This window comes from Anolis carolinensis, chromosome 5 (assembly GCF_035594765.1).
Source record: "Anolis carolinensis isolate JA03-04 chromosome 5, rAnoCar3.1.pri, whole genome shotgun sequence".
Taxonomy (NCBI): Eukaryota; Metazoa; Chordata; class Lepidosauria; order Squamata; family Dactyloidae; genus Anolis; species Anolis carolinensis.
Genome location: NC_085845.1, coordinates 28,239,937 through 28,264,335, shown reverse-complemented (window position 1 = coordinate 28,264,335; position 24,399 = coordinate 28,239,937). Strand labels below are relative to the sequence as shown.

The following is a 24,399-nucleotide window of genomic DNA, read 5'->3' as shown; positions in this document are numbered from 1 at the left end:
TTGAATGTACTGACTCAACGGCCCTTTGGCAGAAACCAACACACACACCAGTGTCTGCTCTAATACAGTAGAGTCTCACTTATCCAACACTCGCTTATCCAACACTCTGGATTATCCAACGCATTTTTGTAGTCAATGTTTTCAATACATCATGATATTTTGGTGCTAAATTCGTAAATACCGTAATTGCTACATAGCATTACTGCGTATTGAACTATTTTTTCTGTCAAATTTGTTGTATAACATGATGTTTTGGTGCTCAGTTTGTAAAATCATAACCTAATTTCATGTTTAATAGGCTTTCCCTTAATCCCTCCTTATTATTCAACATATTCGCTTATCCAACATTCTGTCGGCCTGTTTATGTTGGATAAGTGAGACTCTACTGTAATAGTTTTATACTAACTATCTAGGAACCTGCAACTCTCAATTTTACTTCAACTGGCACTGCAGAGAAACTGTTTGCCCTCTAGAAAGCTTCTGCACTGCAGATAAATGTGTACTTTTCCATAGAAGGATCTAGTGCTCAGCTGTTTTTAGAATGATACTGTCTATGTTTGAATATTTTAGTTGCAATTATGTTGGACAGGATCAAAGGCAAAACGGACACTGGTCATGTTATGGGAGAGTATTTGCAAAATTCATCTCTGCTGGCTCCTGAGAATACTCTGGGGATAGATCATTATTTATTGATAGTATTTCTATCTTACCCTTCAGGCAAAAAGGCTTACAACTTGATAATTTGACAGTTCCCTGTAGTTTTTGCTACCTCCCATTTCTAGCTATAGAAACCATACCCAATTTTGCTTTAGCCAGCATGAGGCACAAACAGGATTCCTCTCTGTCTATACTTTCAATGCTTTAGAGTGCTTGTCTTCACCGAGAATTAGAAAAACCCATATTCTTCTACTAGAGAACTCTTTTCTGTAGCTGCTTTGCCATGGATACTAAAAAGACAATAAAGGAAAATTGCCTTTTGCAGGCAGAACTAGACACTGAGCTCAAGATACAGCTAATGTTTTGTTTTCAGGCCTCCTCCCAAACTGTTTGTAAATGCAAAACTTTGTCTGTGTTGTATTTTCAGACTGTGAGCTTCGCTGTCTCTGTTACACAATGCTATTTGTTAACCTAAGCCAAGTAAAATACTGAATACAGCAACTACATAGATCAGGCCCATCTTGAATTTCATACCTGTTTTAATGATAATTCCAGTTAACACCAAGTCCTAAATATGGAAAGTAAAAAAAAAAAACAAAAAAACAAAATTGTGATAGTTTATTCAGTTTCATACATCCCAGTGGGTTTAAAATGTGTAGTCTGATTCACATTTGGCCCCATAAAAAATCTATAAAATTTTATAAAATCGCTTGGCCTTACTGAATTGAAACTGATGGAAACTGTAGATCCAAACATTGGTGCGGCCAAATGTGTCCCAAAAGGATAGAGCTTATCTTCCATGGGATGAATACATACACACATACATATTAAAATGTATATATTGAACAATGTGAAATTATCCACTGTAGTCAATATTTGCACTGTTCCTGGGCATTACTTCTTTTAAGAGAAGATTTGATATCAAAAGCAGTAATAACATGTAAAAATTACATAATACACATGGACCACGACTCCCCAAATCCCTTACTATTGGCTTTCTGAAGCTGGAGTTCAAACTATCTGTAGATCTAAAAGTCTTAATTTGTTTAAATTATATAACCTCTAATAACATGAAATTACCACATTTATCCATGTCGAGAAAGCAGACAAGGATGCTACCTAAATCGTTAAGCATAAGAATCTTATTTTTGAGTCAGGGTATTTTTGTGGTTTAAAGCTAGATTATGCGAGGTACTGTTTTTTTTCTTACATCTTGTTTAAACTGTATACTAAAGATAATCTTATCACTTGCTATTACAAATTAAGAAGAACACCGCATGTTTGGCAGAAGACATTTGTATTATTTCAAGCATCTTTTATCGAAAGGAAAAGAAATCCACTTATTCTCACCACATTGAAACCATGCTCTTTTTAAAAATTCTACCACACTAAAATTTAGAAATAGAATATTAAAAAAAGAAATTGACTCTGATTTTCTTTGAACAACTTGATAAACTGACTAGAAAATAAATTTTGCTGGGCTCAAGAGTCAAAAGTAGTTACAAGGTTTAAACATATATGAAAACTGGAATTAATCAAAACTAGAACTAATGTATTTCTATCTATATTTCCGTTTCCATAGCATAATTGTTTTCTGCAAGTCAGTGATGTATAGTGGCTAGAGTTCAAATTCCCACTTGGCTATGAAAATCCATACTCTCTCAGCTCTAAAAAAAATCCATGATAGGTTCACTTTAGGATCATTGTAATCCAGAAAATACTTGAAAGCATACAACAGCAAATATCTATTAATATTTCAGTTTCCAAAGCATAACTGTCTTTTTTGTAAATTAAACTTCCTGTTCTCTTACTGCTGTTTGTTTTCTGCTCCCCTCATTTCATATAACATTGATACTGGTTTCATGGGTAAAACTGAAATACAAATACAAAAGCAATACCCATGGTTTCCAATTGGCAGGGAGGTCAGAAAAGGCTGCATTTCATTATTGAGTCTATTTAATTTATATGCAGAACATGTGATAGTCTCAAGGAAAACCTCAAAGGAAAAAGACTGAAATTTGCAGGATTTTTTTTTATCATGTCAGAAGCGATTTGAGAACATACTGCAAGTCACTTCTGGTGTGAAAGAATTGGCCATCTACAGAGACGTTGCCTAGGGGACGCCCAGATGTGTTACCACCCTACTGGGAGGCTTCTCTAATGTCTCCGCAAGCTAGAGCTGACAAGACGGGAGCTCACCCCATCTCACGGATTCAAATCAGCAACCTTCAGGTCAGCAACCCAACCTTCAGGTCAGCAGTTCAGCCGGCACAATGGTTTAACCCATTGTGCCACCACTGCTCCTTATTTTCAGGATAAAATGCCAACAAGATATGCAGATGATACCATATTATTTGCAGAAAATACCAAAGACTTGCAACAATTATCAAGGAAAGTCAAGAAAGGAAGTGCAAAAGCTGAACATTATAGAAACAAAAACAATAACCATGGATGATGTAAACAACTCAAGGTACACAATGAAGAGACCAAAATAGTGAAAGACTTATATAATACCTTGGCTCAGTCATAATTCATAATGGAAACTAAAGTCAAATAAGCAGAAGGCTGTGACTTCGAAGAGCAGCTGTGAAGGATCTAGATAAGATCCTCAAGTATCAAGTAGATAATAAAATCAAAAACTTTCATACTATTAATATTTTGGTTTCTATATATTCAGGAGAGTGAGGAAACTGGCAGGAAGAGAATCACCTCATTTGAATTCCACAGATATCATGGGCTGTTGAAAGGACAAATGGGTCCGACAGCAAATCAAGCCTGAACTCTCCCTAGAAGCCAAGATGAACAGACTGAAGCTATCATACCATCAGGCATATAATGAGATGAGGTGTTAGTAAGGTGGGAGCTGATAAGAAAAGAGGAAGACAAAATTGCAAGAGGTCAGAATTCAATTAAGTTCTGAGCTTGCAGGACTTGAGTAAGACAGATGGGAAAAGTTTCTTGGAGGCCTCTCATTCAAAAGGCTAACCTAAGACAAAGCTGACTTGACAGATGCTAACAACAACACAAAAAATAAAATATGGGAAACTGTAGTATATATTTTCATTTATTTACACCAGTGTACACATTTTAGCACATAATAAAATTGCTATGGTCTCCATACAAAACTCTGTTCCAGCTACAAATTCATAAGTGTCATGCTGCCACCTATTGGATCAAAATCAATGCAAATTAAAAGCAATGCATTCTATTTCCAGGTGATCCTGATACTCATATATTGAATTAAAATGTCTCATGGTTTAACAGGTTGATACAAACCCATGAATCCAAACCTTGTTTGGAGAAAGAAGAAGAAAGGCACCAGAGTGTATAAAGATCTAAGATTATAGATCAAGGAAACAAATCATTAGCCAAGAAAAACAATTTGTGCGAAGACACTGCAGCCAGTGATTACTGTTTCTTAAGATCCAGATTAAACAGAAATCCAGGCACAGTATGGAAATACCAAATGGCACAGGGGTTATCCTTATGCAGGCAAGAAAAATATAGCACAAGGCAATGTTTATTTGTGTTTATAAAATCCTTCACCAGTCTTCTTTCCCAGTTTCTTCTCCTCTACCAGTTTGTTCAGCAGCGGGCTTGGAGCAAAGAGGGGGTTGTCTGGGTCTAATGACTGCCACCCTGGACAGAGAAAGGAAAAAGGGAACAGTGGTGTTCATAATATTAAGCAAATACACATCTCAATTTGGTAACCTATCACAGATGTTTCCATATACTTTCCAACATGGTTCATCCACAACCAAGGGCAGTTCCACACAGCCCAATATTGCAGGCTATCCAAAATGCATGATAAAAATATAAATGTTTAAATAAGAACAGTGGTTTGCATCAAAAATATCTATTTTAATTTGTGAGGTGCACTGGGCCTGTCTTGGGATGTAAGGAAAAGCAGCATATAATACGTGTACCCAGTCCAAAAAATATACATACCATCTATAATATATTTGCTGGTATCCAAGCCAACATAGTCCAAGAGTTCAAATGGGCCCATGGGATAGCCTGCCCCCAGCTTCATGGCTATATCAATATCTTCCTTGGTTGCATCTCCTAGGAAGGGAGAAAATATTAACATTCAGATAAAGAAAGTTCACCATTTGTTCTCTCCCTCATAGCATGAACTTGGTGCAGAGGTTGCACTTCTCAAGAAAATTGTAGATTTCAAAAGTCAGCTGTCTAGAGAAGATTTGCTGTTGATACAGGAAACGTGAACCAAGAATAATTTTTCACAGTGGAATCAAATGGGGAACAGATATACATGATATACATTCAGTGCTTGTCTGTTGCTGTCAGTTCGATATGTATCAATTGCTTTGTTTTGAGTTTGAACTGAGTTAGATGGGGTTACACTCCCCCTGAAAACACAGGTTCGCAGTTGGGGGTACTCGTGGATTCAGCCCTGAACGTGGAGACCCAGATATCAGCAGAATTCAAAGTTCTGGTTTTCAGCTGCAAAGCTCCAGTTCTGGTTATCTGAAGGACCGTGTCTCTTTCTATGAACTTGGTAGACATCTACAATCAACTGGGAAGGGCCTTCTCTCTGTCCCACCACTTGCTCAAGTGTGCTTGGTGGGAACGTGGAAGAGGGCTTTTTCGGTGGCTGCTCCAAGACTGCGGAACTTCCTCCCAAGAGAGACCAGGATGGTCAAGATCTTTCTGTGCTAGCAGGCATTTGGAGGCGGATGAGAGCCATGCTGCTGGGGAGGTGGTGGGTGGGATTCTGTGAGAATTTTGAGTTTAAAATGTAATTTCAATTGTATTTATTATACTTCAACTTTTAACTTATGTCCATGACACAAATATTTAATTGTTTTAAAATTTGTTTTTAATTTTTGTTTTACCATTTGTAAATTTATTGGCTTGTGTCATGTAATTGTGAACCGCCTTGAATCCCCATGGGGAGAAAGTTGGGGTAGAAATAAAGTTAATAATAATAATAATAATAATAATAATAATAATAATAAACCAATTTTTAGATCATATTTCTGACTCTTTGACATGAACATGTTTCTATGGTATATGCATAAATTCCTCAGCAGACATGTAGAAGATCTGACAGTAGAAACTTTATAAACATTTAGCCTACAAGAACATTTATTTTGTTGGAAATAGGGAATCTTCTAAAGCCTCCTCTGTTTAATGATTTGTCTGCATATAATATACTTTTTAATTACTGAAGTATATATTGTTCATGTATGTATGTATGTATGTATTTATTTATTTGCTTCATTTATACCCCGCCTTTTTCAACCCACAGGGGACTCAAGGCGGCTTATAGCTCTGGCAAAAATTCAATGCTGGTAAAACTAACAATAAAACAATAAACATATCCCCACAATTAAAACAATTAATAGTTTATACACTTTATATATTTTGATCTCTATATATTGTTTTATGTGCTTTATTGATTATCTATTAATTGTTTCATACACCCAAAATCCTAGCTCATAATCCTTATTCAAACTGTGTCGCAACCTGAAGTGACTTATTCCTCGAAAGCTTGTGTGCAGAGCCAGGTCTTTAGCTTTGTTCTGAAAACCAGAAGGGATGGGGCCTGCCTGATGTCGCTGGGGAGGGAGTTCCATAGCCGGGGAGCCACCTCTGAGAAGGCCCTGTCTCTCGTCCTCACCAATTGTGCTTGTGAGGAGGGTGGGACTGCGAGCAGGGCCTCCACAGACGATTTTAAAGTTCTAGTAGGCTCATAAGAGGAGATGTATTCAGACAGGTAAGTTGGACCAGAACCTTTTTGGGCTTTATAGGCCAAGACCAGCACATTAAATGGTGCTTGGCAGCAAATCGGAAGCCAGTGAAGCTGAGGCAACATAGGAGTTATGTGTTCCCTGTATGTATATGTGTTTTGTGGTGTGTAGTTTTTCTTAACTCTATGTTTTGAGGTTGTGGGAGGGCTTGCAGACCATGCGACCAGATCAGGGACTGTTTAGAACACAGTTGAAAAGTTGATAGTTGAAGGATGATCATTGAAGATGACAGTTGAAAAGCAGAGAGTTATAAAAGACAGTTGAATAGAACAGTATAGTGTTGAAGAGACTGATAAAGACTGAAAGTTAAAGACACAAACTGAAATGTTTTAAAGTTTAAACTAACAAGAAATGTGCCTGTGTATTTAAATTCATGAAGCTGTGAGTAAAACTAACAAGTAATTTTTTAAAGAAGTCTACTTGAATTTTGTCTTTGGAGAGCATGAAATAGAAACAAGATATTTAGGGGAGAGTAGATGTGTTTTGAACACTAAACAACATTTCTGAAGATCTGCTAAACATATATATTTTGTGTATTGGCATATTCTCTGTTCCTAATAATTTAGAGTCAACTGGAAATCAGTCTAACTGCTGAAAACCAATTGCCCAGCATAACTACACGTGGATACCATTTCTTTTTCTAAAAGATATACAGCTTATGGTTTTTCCAATTGGTCATAATCCAATTGGTTATGATCCTAACAGGTCATAATCCTCCATTTGGTTATGTGACCAGTGATTATCCAATATATCTACTGCTTCAAGAGGTAGAGAGAGGGTTCTGATGAAAGAATGAAAATGAAGCCATAATCATTGACCCTCAAATGCAGAGAACTCCACTAGAATTCTACCAATTTCACTAGTATCTTCATTTATCACAATTGAGCCTCCAAATTTGCAGATTTCACCTTTGCACATTTGTTGATTCATATATTTGATTAATATGTTGTCTCTAGATTCTCCAGTGCAATTCTATGGTCAAATTTCAGCAGAGAGTAACTATAGAGATGCATTAGAGATTGCTAGAAGGAACGCTTCTTTAGGCATTTATAGGTCTCCGGACAACCTAGATATTCCTAGAAAAGTGTTCTCTAAGATAAAATGCTGGGTTTTTTTTTAAATTTATGGTTTTCTCCCACTTTTACGGGAGTCCTGTACTTCTAACCCCCAGCAAATGTGAAGGAGCAACTATAATCTATAGTTTTTAAAGTCACAACAAGAATGGAAATCAGGACACGGCTATTCAAATTTAAATTAAATATATATTTGAGCAGAAAAAGTCATATCTAGTTTTTCATCCATGTAAATTTAATAGTTAATATATTTTATGCATCCCAAAATAAAACATTTAGCTGACGCATTTTATATGATGTCTTAGATGAAATTAGCATTGTTTGTGCAATGCCACTCATGTACTTTAAAAAGGAGATATCACTAATTTGTTTTCATTCTGCCTTTGAGGAATAATTAGTGATATTTGCTGATGGATGAGCAAGAAGTATCGCTCATTTTGTTTCACAAGCCGAAGACAATTTTTATGATCTACAAAGGGAGCTTTTAATATTTAAAATATATTTACAGAGATCTTGATAATGGAGGCCTTTCATCTATAAGGGAAGGCTGACTTCCAAATAAAATGTTTGAAACAACGTTCTTAAAAGCATGAAAGGGGGCTTAAGTTTGAACACTTACACAGTGTAACTTTCTTTAACTCTTCACAAAGCAAATGTGCATCCTTTGAAGTCAACGTTTATTTCAAGAATTAACTTGTGCTGGGATTTAAACACTATGATTTCCTCATTTTTGTCCACATGAGTATAAGAAGCCCATGGCCAGGAAGAGCTTCTTCTCCAGTACTTTGTTCTACAAATAAATCCATACCACCACTACACTATTCTCATTCCTGGGCCATCAAACTGTCCTATTTCCTTCAATTTAATCCTCCTTCCTTCATTTTATCCTGTTGGCTGTTATATACTGTATTTACCCAAGTGTAAGGTGCCATCAAATGTAAAGCACACCTCAATTTTGAATGTGTGCATTACAAAAAAAGATTTACTACAGAATGTACTGCACCATGCCCTTTTGCCAGCCCCACACACTTCCGAACTAGCCCCATTCACGACGTCTTCCAAACTAAGGGGAAAGTTTTGAAGGACCCGTGAATGAGGCCAGTTGGGAAATGTAAAGCGATGGTGCATTAGAATCGCACATGTAAACCCACTCTTGCTTGCTCTTCACTGGCACTGCCCTGAGGGACAGGGGCAACTTGCAGACACTTGTTGGGTTGTTCACTCATGCCGTGGTCACCTCGCCTCATCCAACTCGACCTTCTGGCCTTGACCTGGCAGCCCAAGAGCTGGCAGCTGGGTCAAGGCAAAGAGGCACAGCTGGGCGAGAAGGCCACTGTGTGAGTGCCCAACCTGATGGGAGAGGAAGATGCAACAGCAGTGGCTGCAAGGCTCTTCCGTTCCTAAGGTTGCCAGGTCAAGGTGCAGAGGTGGAGTGGAAGAGGAGGGGCAGCAGCTGTTGAGATGAGGAAATACCTATTGGTGGTTGGTTCCAGAATCCCCCAGTGGATACCAAAATTCCATGGATGCTCATCCCATTATATACAATGTTGTAGTAAAATAGCATCTCATGTATAGAATGGGAAAAAACAAGGTTTATGGTTTATCTTTACCTCTTTCAAAAAGCCGAACAGCTTCCATAAGATAAGGTACAAGAAGCCTGTTCACAATAAATCCAGGGGTGTCCTGTGAACAGAAAAAAGGGGCTTAAAATAGAGAATTCTTACAATATGATAAAATACCTCAGCCCTAAAAAGAGAAATCCTGAGAACCTGACAATTGTAGAAACAGGGTTTCTTTTTGGGGCGTGGGTGGGCGAGTTAAACAGCCTCTGATCACATTTTGTGCAACCTTGCTTGGTACACATTCCAACAAAGTCATGAAGTCTCAGGGGGGCCATCTTCCTCTAAGCCAGTGGTTCTCAACCTGTGGGTTCCCAGATGTTTTGCCCTTCAAGTCCCAGAAATCCTAACAGCTGGTAAACAGGCTGGGATTTCTGGGAGTTGTAGGCCAAAACACCTGGGGACGTACCGGCAAAAGAAATGGTAGAATTAAGGCTTCTCCAGAATATCCATTCTGGTTTCACTTACAGCTTACCTCTTAGCTTTGAAAGGTCCACAACTAATTACAGTTGTCCTGCCACATTGGCAGATTTGATTATTTGTGATTTTGATGGATCTATCTTCAATCAAGACCACTCTAGGTCTTCCAGCATGACTCTATGTACTATGGAATACAGAATCTTGCTGGAGAACCTAGCAATTCCTATAGGGAAAATGGTCTAGGCATCTGTAGGTCCCTCCAACACAATTCTTTGGTCATATTCTAGAGGAAGTTGGCCATAGAATCATGCTGGAGGACCTAGAAATTTCCAAAGAAGTATTCTCTTAGATTAAAAAAAATCAGCAATGTTCTTAATTTGTGTTTTTCCTCTTTTCGTGAGGATCCAGTGCCCATAACCTTTACATAAGTGGAGGGCTTACTGCAATATGCTTCTTATATGCTAGATAACTAGAGCCTGAAGTAGCATATTAAATGTAATAATGCTACTTAAAGTGTTTGGTTTTTTTTTTGAGAGATAACCTTAATAGAGCATTTCTCTTGCAAAAATAACAATGCCTAGCAACGTTGTTACTGTGTTTCTGTGTGACATGTGACATTTGCAAATTTAGAATATCTGAGGGAGAATTTTGATATGATTTTCTGAAATGTTGGGTTGAAATAGCGATGGAAATAAAAGCTTCTTATTTGAGTGTTGAAACAAATTGCATAAACAATTCCTTTAAAAACCTTTTCCAAGCTCTGGACAAAAGATTACAAAGTAAGCTGTTGACTGCTGTAAATGGTATTCCCTATTTAAATCAGGTATGGACACAGCTTATGAACCTCGAGATGTTTTTGGACTGCAACTCTGATCAGTCCTGGCCAGCACAGCCAACATTAGCAGATGCTTGGAGTTAAAATCCAACAACATCCAGAGGATCACAAGTCAACTTACTCCTAATTCAAATGAAAACTCTGACTTTGTATTGTATTAAATTAGAAAAATATTGTTTGATGGAATTTGAAGCTCTCTGCATCTACTTAGATCACACTCCTTTAATTTAAAATGTACTTACCTTGCATGCCACTGGGTTCTTCCCTAACGCTTTGGTGAAATCCACAAGGGACTCAAAAGTCTTTTCGCTGGTCATGGGTGTCTTCACAACCTGGCACCAAAAAAACATGAAGTGAAGGATGATAGTTGTCTCACCATACAAACAATAAGCTGTTGTTGTGCCTTTGAATAATTTCCAACTTATGGAGCCCCAACCATGGGATTTTATTGGAAAAATTTGTTTGAAAGGCTCTAAGGCTGAGAAAATGTGACTTGCTCTATGTTACCCACTGGGTTTCTTTGCCCAGTGATAGATTTCATTGGTTTCCAAAGCTGTATTCCAATGCTACAAACACAACTGCCTTTCTCTATCCATAAGCTACCTTTCATAAAATGTAATCTCTCATAAAACAGAATACTAGACAACCAACAACAAACAAATCATGCTCAGCTCCTCCATAATTCAAGCAATTCATTGAAAGTGGATCATTCCTTTTTCTACCTCTCTTTCAACTATTGTTGTCGTGTGCCTTCAAATCCTTTCTGACTTTTGGAAACCCTAAAGTGAACCTATCCCAGGGTTTTCTGAGGCTGAAAGTGTGTAACCTTTCCAGGATCACCCAGTAAGTTTTCATGGTGGTGGTGGGGATGAACCTCTTCTCCAGCTGTGGAGTCCAACACTCAAATCACTAGCTATAGGGGAAACATTATCTTGGAAGGCTTTTGTATATTGAGAAGTCGGTGATATGGTGCCTGAATGTTTTAGTTAAAGCCCTAATTACTATAAATCTTTACTGGAGCAAGGCCAGAGAGAGCATGAAGGATGTTATCAGGCTGGCCTCTGGCTTGAAGGCAAGAATTCAGCTCAGCCTTGGTTCATTAGAGACACCAGGTGGGAAATTACCCAGGACGGCTGGCATAAGAGGGAGGCAGTTTGTCTTGTTTGTTGGAAACTTGGTGTAAGCATAGACTGGTTACTGTCTTACATGAATTAGCCAAATTGGGGTCTTCCTTGTCACTTTTCCTGGGGTTCCCATAATCAAAAAAGGAAACTTGGTATTGTTTCTCTTGCTTTCTGTTTACATCTTTATTTGCTTTATTGTAAATATTTTTTTCTTTATTCATCAGTCACCAGTGTGCTTATTGTATCTGGATTCACAAGAACTAATTTGCAATTTGGCAAAACACTAGCCATGCCGGCTCTCCTCTTTCAACTATTCAGATACATTTAAATTATAACATTTTATTTATTTATTTATTTATTATTCAATAAATAATGGCGACCGGTATGTCGCCACTCCCCTAGGGCTTGGGGTGGCTTACAGGAACAGGCTAAAACATGCATTCTGCAGTTTTAATGCAATGGAAGTTTCATCAGAGAGCATGTAACGTGTTAATACAGTGTGCCACTTACAAAGCATGGTCACAACATGCTTAAATTCAGAACAAGAGGCCTCAGAGCAAAAGGGCTGCATGTGAATTTCCTACAGATCCTTGGATGGCCAGTGCAAACAACAGCATGTGGTATAGGTAGGCTTTAAGTCTAATAAAAACAGCATTCTTATGTATGGTACTTCATTAGTCAGGAGTGTATGTAAAGTCACATAATCTTATATAGGGTGAACTGGGATGTCATATTCAGTAAGTTTATGTTGCCTTGAGCTAATTGAAGGAAACACACGATATAAATGTGTCATTTTTGTGAGTTTAATTTGCCTTCAGCTAACTGAAGGAAACACATATATAAATGTTACAAATGCATAAGTCAGATTTCTGAAGGCATATGTGTGGACAGATAATAATGAGCACATTCACTAGCTTTTTAAGTTGCTGTCAACCAAGTCAGGATAGGATATATAGCCAGGTTTAGAATGATACTGAAGACGTCTCTGTGGGATGTGCAAGAAATATGAACTCTGCCAAGCTCTTACATACAGTTTCCTCAGAGTCCACAACACATCCCTTTGAAACTCTTCCTTCACTACCATCCCAGAATTTTTCCCTTTGGGTGGGGGCTACAAGAGAGAAAAGGAAGACGTGCTTGTCCTACTTAAGAACTGCTTGTGGATATAAACTGGCAACTTAACTCGAGGGTTTTTTTGTTTGTTTGCTCAATTATTCACATTCCAGCATCAAGGCAGAAGACAGAACAGTACTAATCACTGACCTGACATAATAAGGCTGCTTTGATTTTAAAGATGAGATGGTAATTTAAGAGACTGCCCTTGCACACAAAAACAACTGTCATTATGTTCAATTCACACAAACAAGTGGCAGAAGAATGCAGAGTGCCCAGAATCCAGCAAGCAATACTTAGGTTGCAATGCTTAAGCCTTATATTAAAGTGTAAAAACTACTTATAGGTTATTGGAAAGGGAGAGATTTTATGATGAGGCAATGCTTTCCCTATGCACTAAACCTGAGCTTCTGAGATGTGGAGGACTGGGAAGATTTTTTCACCAATTGTTAGAGACTGGCAACTAAATTTGTACCCGCTGATTTTCTTCTTTCCTTCCTTGGAAACTTTCAAGGGACCAACAGCCAGTAGATCCGTGACAGGTATACAGATCCAGGGACCACCACTTTGAGCAACTTTGCACTGAATCACAGTTCAAGTAGTCACCTGGAAGCTTTTCAAACTGACTTCTAATAATAAGTAGCTGGATCCCTCTAATTAGGAAGGTCTTAAAGGAGTATCTTTTAGTACTACTGAATAGTTCTTTGAAGTTCACAGCCATGTGGACATGGCTGATTGAGAGGGTCAATCCCCATGGAAAAATCTTAACTGAAGGCTTTCAAGCATTGTATTAGCCCCACAAAATAAAAGCATGGGTTCTCCTGTGAATATTTTATATTTCACTGGCAATTCTAACATATACAATTATTTTGGAAGCTAAGCTGGGTCAATTCTGATTATGCATTGGATGGGAGACCACCTATGAATACCATGTGAGCTGTATTTTAGAGGACAAAACTGGCAAAATGACCTCTGAGGATCCTTGCTGAAGAAAACTGTATGAAATTCATGAGGTTGCCGTATGTCGACAGGCAAATATATATATACACACTATCCAGTGCAAGTATTTATCTCATCACTCCTTTACAGCATTAAACAGAAACCTCAAAATCACATAAATAACAGCATGTACCAATCACACCACAGTATTTATTTTGGGAGTTTTCCTCCCAAGATCCCTTACCTCCACAAGTTTCATCACAGGCACTGGATTAAAGAAATGTAGGCCACCAAACCGGTCCTGCCGTGTAGTTGCATTGGCTATATCTGTGATTGGCAAGGAAGAGGTGTTGCTGGCAAATATTGTGTGCCTGTGGGCAAAGAAAGCCCACTTAATGTTAGTTACTTTATCATCAATGCACTTGGAAATATCAAGTAATATTTCAGCAGCATAACAATTATAGTCAGGCATTATTGGATCTCAGATCTTTTCTTCAACAGCTTGAATTCTAGGCAAAAGAGTCCACATAGCATGCATTTTTAAGTTCAAGTTTCCATGTTCAAATAGGCTTTACATCATTTTAATCCAGTATGATACCAAATTCCATAATAAAAAACCTATTCCCATATCTGCAGCACCACCTAGTGGGATATATAATGGAAAATAATATGATTAAGGAAAACCACTGATTGTTTCATTGTAGTATCACTGGCTGTGTTAAATTTCAGAAAATTGGCATAAATCAATTAAATGTGAAACGGCTCATATAGCGCCTTGTCTTTACCTAACAGAAAAGGAAGAGTGTTTCGAATCCGTAAGAAAAGAAGTTTGGCAGGAAGGACAAGCTCAAAAACTATTCCAGTGACATGAAAAAACGTTTAATGCTAGGTGTGAGTTTTTGGTACAATTAATTAACAACAACAATAATAATTGAGGATTTACCCCCTGATGAAAACATGGGGCTGATTTGTGGATACTTTAAAGGACATACTGCCACACACAGACACAGCAGTGAAAGATATATTTCCCTTTCCTTAGCATAATCACATGCTTTGACCACCTTGTTCCTCTAGAACATTGAAGAAAGTATTTCAAATGCACATTAGTGTTGCTTTTAATTTTTTTTTAAAAAAAATCCCAGTCTTTTGTTAGCAGGTACTTGCCTGATCAAATACAGATGGTTTAGGTTACCTTCTTCTTAAAGGCATTGCATTCCTCAGAAGTTTTGTGCTCAAATAGTAGTAAAAGGAGCCTTAATTGAGTTTAGCCTATTGTATTTAACTAACAGAAACAATAGTCTCAGCAGATGAATGCTGTGAATGGTACCAGCTCTCTGTCATGTACTTGTTGTGGTAGTCATGAGATTGCATATCAACAGCTAGGAAAGATTAATTGTAAAAGTGAACATTTTACAAAATGCCATTAGCTAGTGGGTTGCTGTGCGTTTTCCAGGCTGTATGGCCATGTTTCAGAAGCATTCTCTCCTAACATTTCACCCACATCTATGGCAGGCATCCTCAGAGGTTGTGAGGTCTATTGTAAACTAGGCAAGTGGGGTTTATGTATCTGTGGAATGTCCAGGGTGGGAGAAAGAACTCTTGCCTTAGCTATTCAATGGTAATCAATGTGGCCAATTGCAAAATTCACACTTGCCTCCGACAGACAAGAGTTCTTTCTCCACTCTGGACCTTCCACAGATATATAAATCCCACTTAAATAATTTCCCAACAGACCTCACACCCTCTGAAGATGCCTGCTATAGATGTGGGCAAAACATCAGGAGAGAATGCTTCTGGAACATGGCCATACAGCCCAGAAAACTCACAACAACCCAGTGATTCCGGCCATGAAAACCTTCAACAACACATTGCCAATTAGATACTTTTTTCCCTAACATAAGGACTCCTATTAACTTTCTTAACAGACAGAAATGCCCTTCTGCAGAATACTTGATTCCATCTTATCACCTCAATTTGTTTTTGTTCTCCAATGAACAATTATTTAATGGCTATTAACAGGAATTTTGTTCTTATTCTGGGTTAGGGTTTTTTGGGAGGGAGGTGTTGGCTCACTAGCATGACAATGGGGATTTATACACCTGAAATCTTCAGTGTTTCACAAACATGCTGACACCTATCTGTTTTCCAGTGACTTTATTTTGGTTTTATAGCCCAACAGAACCTGCACCTCCTTCATTAGTGATAGTGACATTTATACAGCAATCTGCAAAATATATGCCTTTTAAATTGGCCTATATTCCACTCATTTTTAGCCCTGCAGCCTATTTAGCTGATTAATTTAAATCAGCCTAGAATTAACTTTCTGATAGCATTGCTCATTTAAAAATATAATTCTTCAAAACCTATGGCAGCAGGGAAGATTAAACCTATATGGCGTAAGCAGCTGGAGGCATGGGTGGGGTTTTTCTTAAATAATTCATTGAAGGTGGTTCTTTGGAAGAGGGATATCTTTTTAATCTTTCCTCATAAGCAGAGGATTGCTCCACCTTCATTTTCTTCAGAAGCTAATATCTTCACTCATTTCTCATACAACTCCCAATGGACACAGCGAGATGATCTTCAAGTTATAAGTTATCAGAGAAACGCCCGCATGAAAAGAAGATAAGCTTCCAAACTTGCTGCAGAACTGTATCTTCACATCGGATGCTTTATTTGGAAATCATCTTAGGTTTCAACCTTGAGAGTGATTTCCTTTTTCAAACTGTTGTGCTATTATGGTTTAAATAAAGACTGCTAATATAAAAACTATAGAAAATATTTCACCATATGAGAAAAACGCCAGCAGATTAAGCTACTATATATCGTCAGCATGAATTGTTTTGCTTGTTTTTTTTTTGTGAAACTACTAATTTTAAAGGTGCACTATCACTCTTGGCGGTTTCTCAAGATTAGCAATTATTCCTTTGTTTTGGTCAGAAAAACTGGGGAGTTTAAGGGTGTATCTACACCATAGAACCGATGCAGTTTTGACATCCTTTTAATTTCCATAGAGCAATGCTATGGAATCATGGGAGCTGGAGTTTTCCTAGGATTCCATAGCATTGGGTGGTGGCAGTTAAAATGGTATCAAACTGTAAAAACAGTTGGGGGGCATTGGGTTAAACCAGTGGTTCTCAACCTGGGGTCTCCAGATGTTTTTGGCCTTCAACTCCCAGAAATCCTAACAGTTGGTAAATTAGCTGGGATCTCTGGGAGTTGTAGGCCAAAAAATATCTGGGGACCCCATGTTGAGACCCACTGGGTTAAACCCTTGTGCCGGCAGGACTGCTGATTGAAAGGTCGGCATTTAGAATCCAGGGAGTAGGGTGAGCTCCTGTCTGTCAGCTCCAGTTTTCCATGTAGGGACAAGAGGGAAGCCTCCCGCAGAATGGTAAAATATCTGGGCATACCTTGGACAACGTCCTTGTAGACGGCCAATTCTCACACCAGAAGCAACTTGCAGTTTCTCAAGTTGCTAATGACATGAAAAAAAAATTATTCCTTTTGTTAATATATCAGTGATCTCTGAGCTAAATTGTGGCAGGAAATTTAAAAAGGTGCTTGCTTCTTCTTTCATAGACCCACATACTGTTTCCAATTTGTGGATCTATGAAAGAAACTTACATCCCAAACGGATAGGTGATTAGTTAAGAAGCACAACGGAAGGTATATCTACTGATCAGATATTTGGATTTTTTTCTTCCAATTAAGAGAAGAGCATGCATAGGATAGGAAGTTTTGACTCCACCAACTTCATGAAAAATGAATAGGTATTTAGAACAGGCTATAGCTATCAATGGCCTTTTGCATTAGTTTTGGAACTGAAGAACATACTCTGGTGCAAACTTATCCAGTGTCTTGAAGAGGTCATGTTTTGCTGATAGATTTTCCACAATGGCCTCCACTACAAGGTCAGTACTATGTACAACTGAGACGGGATCTGTGCTTGTGCCGATGTTCTTTAAAGTTTTCTCAATGAACTCTGCACCAGCCTGAGAAGTTGGAGAAAGAACAAAACCACTGAGTATTTCATTCATTGTCACAGGAGGATTCCCATTTTACTTGCAACATACTTCAACAAAGAAGACAGCAAGTCCTCTACAGCAGTGAGAGATTGGCAACTTATTTTCCCTGTGTGCTAGGGTTTGGTACTATATTTCTGCCAAAATATTTATATTTTTATTCTGTTTTTGTTCCTAAAAACTTGGGCCCACTAACCATCACTTTCATTAATACTACTTAAAAGCAGCATTCTGATACGATGTGTGGAAATGCTATATTGGTCCTGGTTCCTAAAACATTGCTGAATGTTCAATAGGTAAATGTAAACTAGCAAACAAACTTAACCCAGAGGAAAAAAATACAACATGACCCCCACATTCACAGAAGGTATGTTTGTGAACTAATCATGGAAATAGGAAACAGTGAACCCTACTGAAATGGAGAACAACTGCTGGAATAAAGCATAAAGTTGCCATGGAGGACCTAGAAAATTCCTAGAAAAGTACCTCTCTAGGAATTAGCCAGGTCCTCTAGGCTGATCCTGTGTTAACTTCCAGTGGAAGCATATCATAGAATTACCTGGAGAACCTGAAAAAGTCCAAAGGAGGACATATGTGAGTAGGTGAAATTGTGATGTACCACTCCTACAAATCCTGATATACTGGTCCTACAAACACTGGAGATGCTTTGATTGTACTTTTCCCGCATGGCAGGGGTTGCACTGTATTGGTCCATGCAGTCTGTTCCAACTTATGATTCTCTACAAGTACAGGGGTCATACTTCACTCTAACCCAGTGGTACTAAATGGCCAAGTTCTCTCTCCCAGGAAAGCTTCCACCATCACCATCATGTGGAAATCTTTTCACTTGCCCTTTCCTATGCTTGGCACTGACAGTTGCTGCTGATGGAGGAGAGAATGAGTATTCTAGAGCCAGGGAATGGAGTCCGACCAAGGGTCTGGTACTGAGAACTTTAGAGAGAAACCATTACCGGAGTCAGATTTTTGTTCCCCACATAGCCAATCTCACGTAGTTTGCAGATCTAACATATACACATATGGCATGTGGCTTCCTATATTAAACGTAACGGTATACAGCATGACCCCCATATCTGCAGGGTATACATTCCAGGACTTTATGTAGATATGGGAAAGGGAGATAACAGCAAACACTACTGAAGTGAAGCACTTCTGTTTACAGATTTGTCACATTCAACCACCACCATTCCCAGTATTTATAAATATTAAGCTATACCTCAGGTTTGTCGGCAAACCTTTTCTTCGCCACTTTTTTCAGACTGTCTTCAATTCCTTTCTTGGATTTATTTAATATTTCATCTGATTGATCCACTAATATCACTGTGTGGCCGGTGGATGCAGCAACCTATAGAAAAGAGGATTGAGGGAGTATATCAAAAAGAAATCAATATGGGATGAAAAGTGACTTCAGAGAGAAAGATGGCAGAGAAATTAAACTGAAAAACTGTTAGTGGTGGACTCTCCAACTCTGAAGGTCTTTAAATGGGCAGCTTTCAAGAAAGCTTTAGTTGTGTATACTGTACCTCCGTGGAACAGAATTGGACTAGATCACCCACATAGTTCTTTCCTACACTATGATTCTATAATTTCTTGACCATTTTTCTATCAACACCTTTGTGATACTTTTAATCAACTATTTTCAATCTTTAGGCTCCAAAGCTGTTGCGAGGAGGTTATGGACTGGAACAAAAAATGTGACCAGGGATGCAATGAATGGACTACAATATTTTTTTTAAAAATTACATCTGGAGGTTATTTCCCTCTCTAATGAAGTTAACAGCCTCTCTACAGTGCTAGGATCTTCGCAAGTTTAAAGAAGTTGGTCATTTCGGCTCAATGATTTTAATGTGTTTAAGCTTATGTCCATCTCTTTTAATATGTGTTTAATTTTTTGTGTGTGTGTCAGGAACGACTTGAGAAACTGCAAGTTGCTTCTGGTGTGAGAGAATTGGCTGTCTGCAAGGATATTGCCCAGGGGGGACACCCAGATGTTTGATGTTTTACCATCCTTGTGGGAGGCTTCTCTCATGTCCCCGCATGGGGAGCTGGAACTGACAGAGGGAGCTCACCCGCTCTCCCTGGATTCAAACTACCGACCTGTTGGTCAGCATGCCTGCACAAGGAGCCCATTGTGCCACCAGGGGCTCCATGTGTTTAAATGATCTTATGTTTTACTTTTGTCAGATGTTTTCAAATGTTTTGGCCTTCAACTCCCAGAAATCCTAACAGCTGGTAAAGTGGCTAAGATTTCTGGGAGTTGTTGGACAAAACACCTGGTGACCCACAGGTTGAGAACCACTATGTTGTACCCCACTTTGAGCCTTGAAGAGAGGCAGGTACAAAATAAAATCATCATCATATATATCATCATCATCAGTAGTGTGATTTAAAGCAGGGATAGGCATACTGCACAGATAAGAGAGTTGCACTGTCCTATTCCTAACACCTCTAGAGCATGAAAGCGCTGCACCATGCCTTCCATTTTGAATAGCCAGAAGTTATAACCTTCACTTCTGGTTATTTTTCAGCAACTGGTAATCCTCCAAACAGCTTTTTAAAAAATCTGGTGTGCTGTTGTGTGTTTTCCGGGCTGTATGGCCATGTTCCATGTTTCTTCTGGAACATGGCCATATAGCCCGGAAAACACACAACAACCCTGTGATCCCGGCTATGAAAGCCTTCGACAACACAATCTGGTGTGTGTTTTTTTCCAGCTGGAAAATCGAGGGGGGATACTAGAGACTTCAGGGCTACATGTGGTCTGCAGGTTTTTTTTAATTCTATTTTAATGTTTGTATATTTTTGGATTTTAAATTGAAGTGAAATGCTTTTAATGTAAGCCGCTGTGCATCTCCTTTGTAGAGAAAAAAAGCAAGGTATAAACAAACATAATAATACATAATAACAATAATAATCATTTTATGATTTATATCCCTGCAACTTTCCTGGTAGTGGGAAGTTACAATCTCGGGGTTATTCTATGTCTGTTTGGAAAAGCAAAATTACATGGTGAGCTAGTACCAAATGTTTTCCAATGTATTAAAGGGAAGCTTCACCGCAAAAGGAAAATGAAGTGCCTTTAGCCAATTCTCTGCCAAAATGACTCCATGTTTATTACTAGACTGAAAGGCAATTAGCAAGAAGCACCACAGGTAGCCAAGGTGAACTTTCACCTGCCACAGTCATACACCTATTTCCTTTCCACAAAGGGCTTTCAGAACCGTGGATGACTCTCATCTTCCTCTTCAAGAATATTACTTTTAGTATCATTCATGTCACAAAGTTCTGAGACTATAAAATCTTTAAAATAGGAAAGTGTTTAATCAAAAGGATCTCGACTCTTACAAGAATGTTGATAGAAACTGAATTACAGTACATTCAAGGTGTGCTGTTATGATGCATACTATAACAAATTAAATGGGTAGCATTTGTTATTTGGACATACTGATAGTAATCAATAAAATGCTTCTCTCTCTCCATGTCAGGCGATTTAGAAATGCAATAAGGTAAGTGAATTGGCTGCCTTTTATAACGTCTCCAACTTGCTGCTTGAAGCCACTGCCTCACCCCAGATAAGATCTTGCCATTCAGGTTGCACAAGAGAAGGCACACAACTTGTGAAACAGCAATGAGTTGGATATGGAGAAGAGAACATGCATCTGGGAAAAAGGACAGCATACTTTCCACAGTCCTCCGTAGCAATGGTGCTCATTTCTCCCTATTGATGTCTCATGTGTTCTAATAATATCCCTTGAGTATTACTATTAGCATATTTTTACTACAACTGGAGTCTCCCTTATCTGAAATATTTTGGAATTTTTGTGTTTATTTTGGAATACTTTGATTTGCACATACATATATAATAAACTTTCTTGGAGGTGGGACCCAAGTGTAAATGGAAAATCATTTAGATATACACCTCTATACACATTTCCTGAAGGTCACTGTATACACGATATTTTCAAAATAACTAAGGCTGCATCTTTACTATGTAGAATGCAATGCAACTTGACACCACTTGAACTGCCATGATTCAATGGTATGGAATGTTGGGAGTTGTAGTTTGCACTGATTGGCAAAGAAGGCTAAAGACCTTGTCAAACTACAACACCCAGGATTCCATATCATTGTGCCATGGCAGTTAAACGTGATGTTGAACTGCATTTATTCTACAGAGTCGGGGTTTGGATGGTGCATTTATAATATGGCAATAATGCAGTTTGACTCCACTCATAAGAGATGTAGTTTGTGCAGCACCATCATTTTTTTGGCAGAGAAAGCTAAAGACTTTGTCAAACTGCAACTCCCATGATTCCATACTGTATGCAACTTGACGCTAGTTGAACTGCCATGATTTAACGCTGCAGAATGATGGGAGTTGAAGTTTATACTCTTTGGCCAAGAAGGCTACAGACTTTGTCAAACTACAACTTCCATAATTCCATACTGCAGAATGTAATGCAACTTGACACTACCTGAACTGCCATGATTCAATGCTATGGAATGACGGGAGTTGTAGTTTGCACTGTCTTGCAGAGAAGGCTACAGACTTTGTCAAACTGCAACTCCCATGATTCCATACTGCATGCAACTTGACACTACTTGAACTGCCTGATTCAACACTAAGGAATGATGGGAGTTATAGATTGCACTGTTTGGCAGAGAAGGCCAATGACTTTGTCAAACTACAACTCCCATCATTCCATACTGTGGAATGTAATGCAACTTGATGCTACTTGAACTGCCATGATTTAATGCTACAGATTGATGGGAGTTATAGATTGCACTGTTTGACAGAGAAGGCCAATGACTTTGTCAAACTACAACTCCCATCATTCCATACTGTGGAATGTAATGCAACTTGATGCTACTTGAACTGCCATGATTTAATGCTACAGATTGATGGGAGTTATAGATTGCACTGTTTGTCAGAGAAGGCCAATGACTTTGTCAAACTACAACTCCCATCATTCCATACTGTAGAATGTAATGCAACTTGATGCTACTTGAACTGCCGTGATTTAATGCTACAGATTGATGGGAGTTATAGATTGCACTGTTTGACGGAGAAGGCCAATGACTTTGTCAAACTACAACTCCCATCATTTCATACTGTAGAATGTAATGCAACTTGATGCTACTTGAACTGCCGTGATTTAATGCTACGGAATGATGGGAGTTATAGTTTGCACTGATTGGCAGAGAAGGCTAAACTAGTTAAACTAGAACTTCCATGATTCCGTACTGTAGAATGTAATGCAACTTGACACTACTTGAACTGCCATGATTCAATGGTATAGAATGATGGAATTGTAGTGTGCACTATCTGGCAGAAAAGGCTAAAGACTTTGTCATGTTCATAGAATCATAGAATCGTAGAGTTGGAGGAGACCTCATGGGCCATCCAGTCCAACCCCCTGCCAAGTAGCAGGAAATCGCGTTCAAAGCACCCCCGACAGATGGCCATCCAATGGCCATGATACAACTCCCATGATTCCATACTGTATGCAACTTGACACTACTTGAACCGCCATGATTCAGTGCTACAGAATGATGGGAGTTGTAGTTTGCACTCTTTGGCAGAGAAGCCTAAAGAGTGATTTTGTCAAGTTACAACTCTCAGGATTCTATAGCTGTTCAAAGTGGTGTGTGTCCAGATGCATTAATTGGCAGTAATTCCCAACTTCTAATCCTCCAGGTGGTTTGGACTCCAACGCCCAGAAGCCGGTAGACTGTTAGGAATTGTGGGAGTTGAAGTCCAAAATACTATGCCTGTTCTACAGTATACTACAGATCAGGCATGGGCAAACTTTGGCCCTCCGGGTGTTTTGGACTCCAACTCCCACAATTCCTAACAGCCTACCGGCTGTTAGGAATTGTGGGAGTTGGAGTCCAAAACACCCGGAGGGCCAAAGTTTGCCCATGCCTGCTCAAGGAGTGGGTGCAAAGGAAGAAGGCAAGAGAGGCGTGGGTCGTGCATGGAGCCCTCTGCCTATGCCCTTGGGCTCACCTGGGCAATGCCTGCGCCCATCTGGCCCCCGCCAACCACGGTGACATGCTTCACGACCAGCTTCTTGGCGGCGGCGGTGGCGGAGGTGGAGGCGAAGCGGGCGAAGGCCATGGCGGAGAAGTATTGCTGCTGCTGCAATGGGAGCAAAGCAAGGAAGGAGGAGGAGGAGGAGGCTAAGGAGAGGGCCGGGCTTCCTCTCGGCCCCAAGCCCAGGAGCAGAGCGCATGGTAACTGACTACTGCACAGAATCCCCGCCTCCAAGCAGGAAGACCTTTGTACACACATTCATGTAGGGTTGCGTCTACACTGCAGAAGGCATGCACGTTGACAAACCCTTGAACTACCACGTTTCAGTGCTAGGGGACCCTATGAGTTGCAGGAGTTCTACAAGGGCTTTGCCAAAAAAAAAAAAAGGGTTCCCACTCTTATGATTCCATAGCATTGAGCTATTGCAGTTAAAGTGGAGGCAAACTGCAATCCTTCTACAATACAGGCAGACCCCAGGTTGCAGCCAAGATAGGTTCTGTAGGTTTGTTCTTATACTGAATTTGTATGTAATTATTATTATTATTATTATTATTATTGACTCAACGACGTTGTATGACACAGCAAACAAGATAGATATGCTGGATTTCGTTTCACAAAACCACAAGTCGAACACTTCCCAAGTGTCTAGGACTGTGTGATGTATTTTCGGATGATGCGTGCAGATCCCAGCAGGGTGGCCTTTTGCAGTTGGCAGATCGTAATTTTGTCAATTTTTGTCTATTGTTTCCAAATGCCGGCTGAGATCTT

The 24,399-nt window shown here is 39.1% G+C and overlaps 1 protein-coding gene across 1 annotated transcript; it reads right to left on the bottom strand.

The window, feature by feature from the left end:
* Positions 1–3,703: 3,703 nt before the first annotated feature.
* On the bottom strand, positions 3,704–23,816 carry hadh (hydroxyacyl-CoA dehydrogenase). Its single transcript, XM_062982805.1, has 8 exons — positions 23,605–23,816; positions 18,811–18,939; positions 17,389–17,546; positions 13,799–13,925; positions 10,621–10,710; positions 9,115–9,187; positions 4,606–4,722; positions 3,704–4,296 (listed from the first exon to the last, which is right to left on the bottom strand). Exons 1-8 carry the CDS (start codon positions 23,713–23,715, stop codon positions 4,178–4,180), a joined length of 924 nt encoding a protein of 307 aa, XP_062838875.1. The 5' UTR covers positions 23,716–23,816; the 3' UTR covers positions 3,704–4,177.
* Between the last annotated feature and the right edge of the window lie 583 nt (positions 23,817–24,399).

Coding starts and splice junctions, on each gene's coding strand:
- hadh (XM_062982805.1), bottom strand. CDS start 23,715: ATGGCCTTCGCCCGCTTCGCCTCCACCTCCGCCACCGCCGCCGCCAAG. Junction 18,940..23,604: donor TGGGCGCAGGCATTGCCCAG/GTGAGCCCAAGG, acceptor TCTTTTCTATAG/GTTGCTGCATCCACCGGCCA. Junction 13,926..17,388: donor CTGGATAAGTTTGCACCAGA/GTATGTTCTTCA, acceptor CTTTGCCCACAG/GCACACAATATTTGCCAGCA.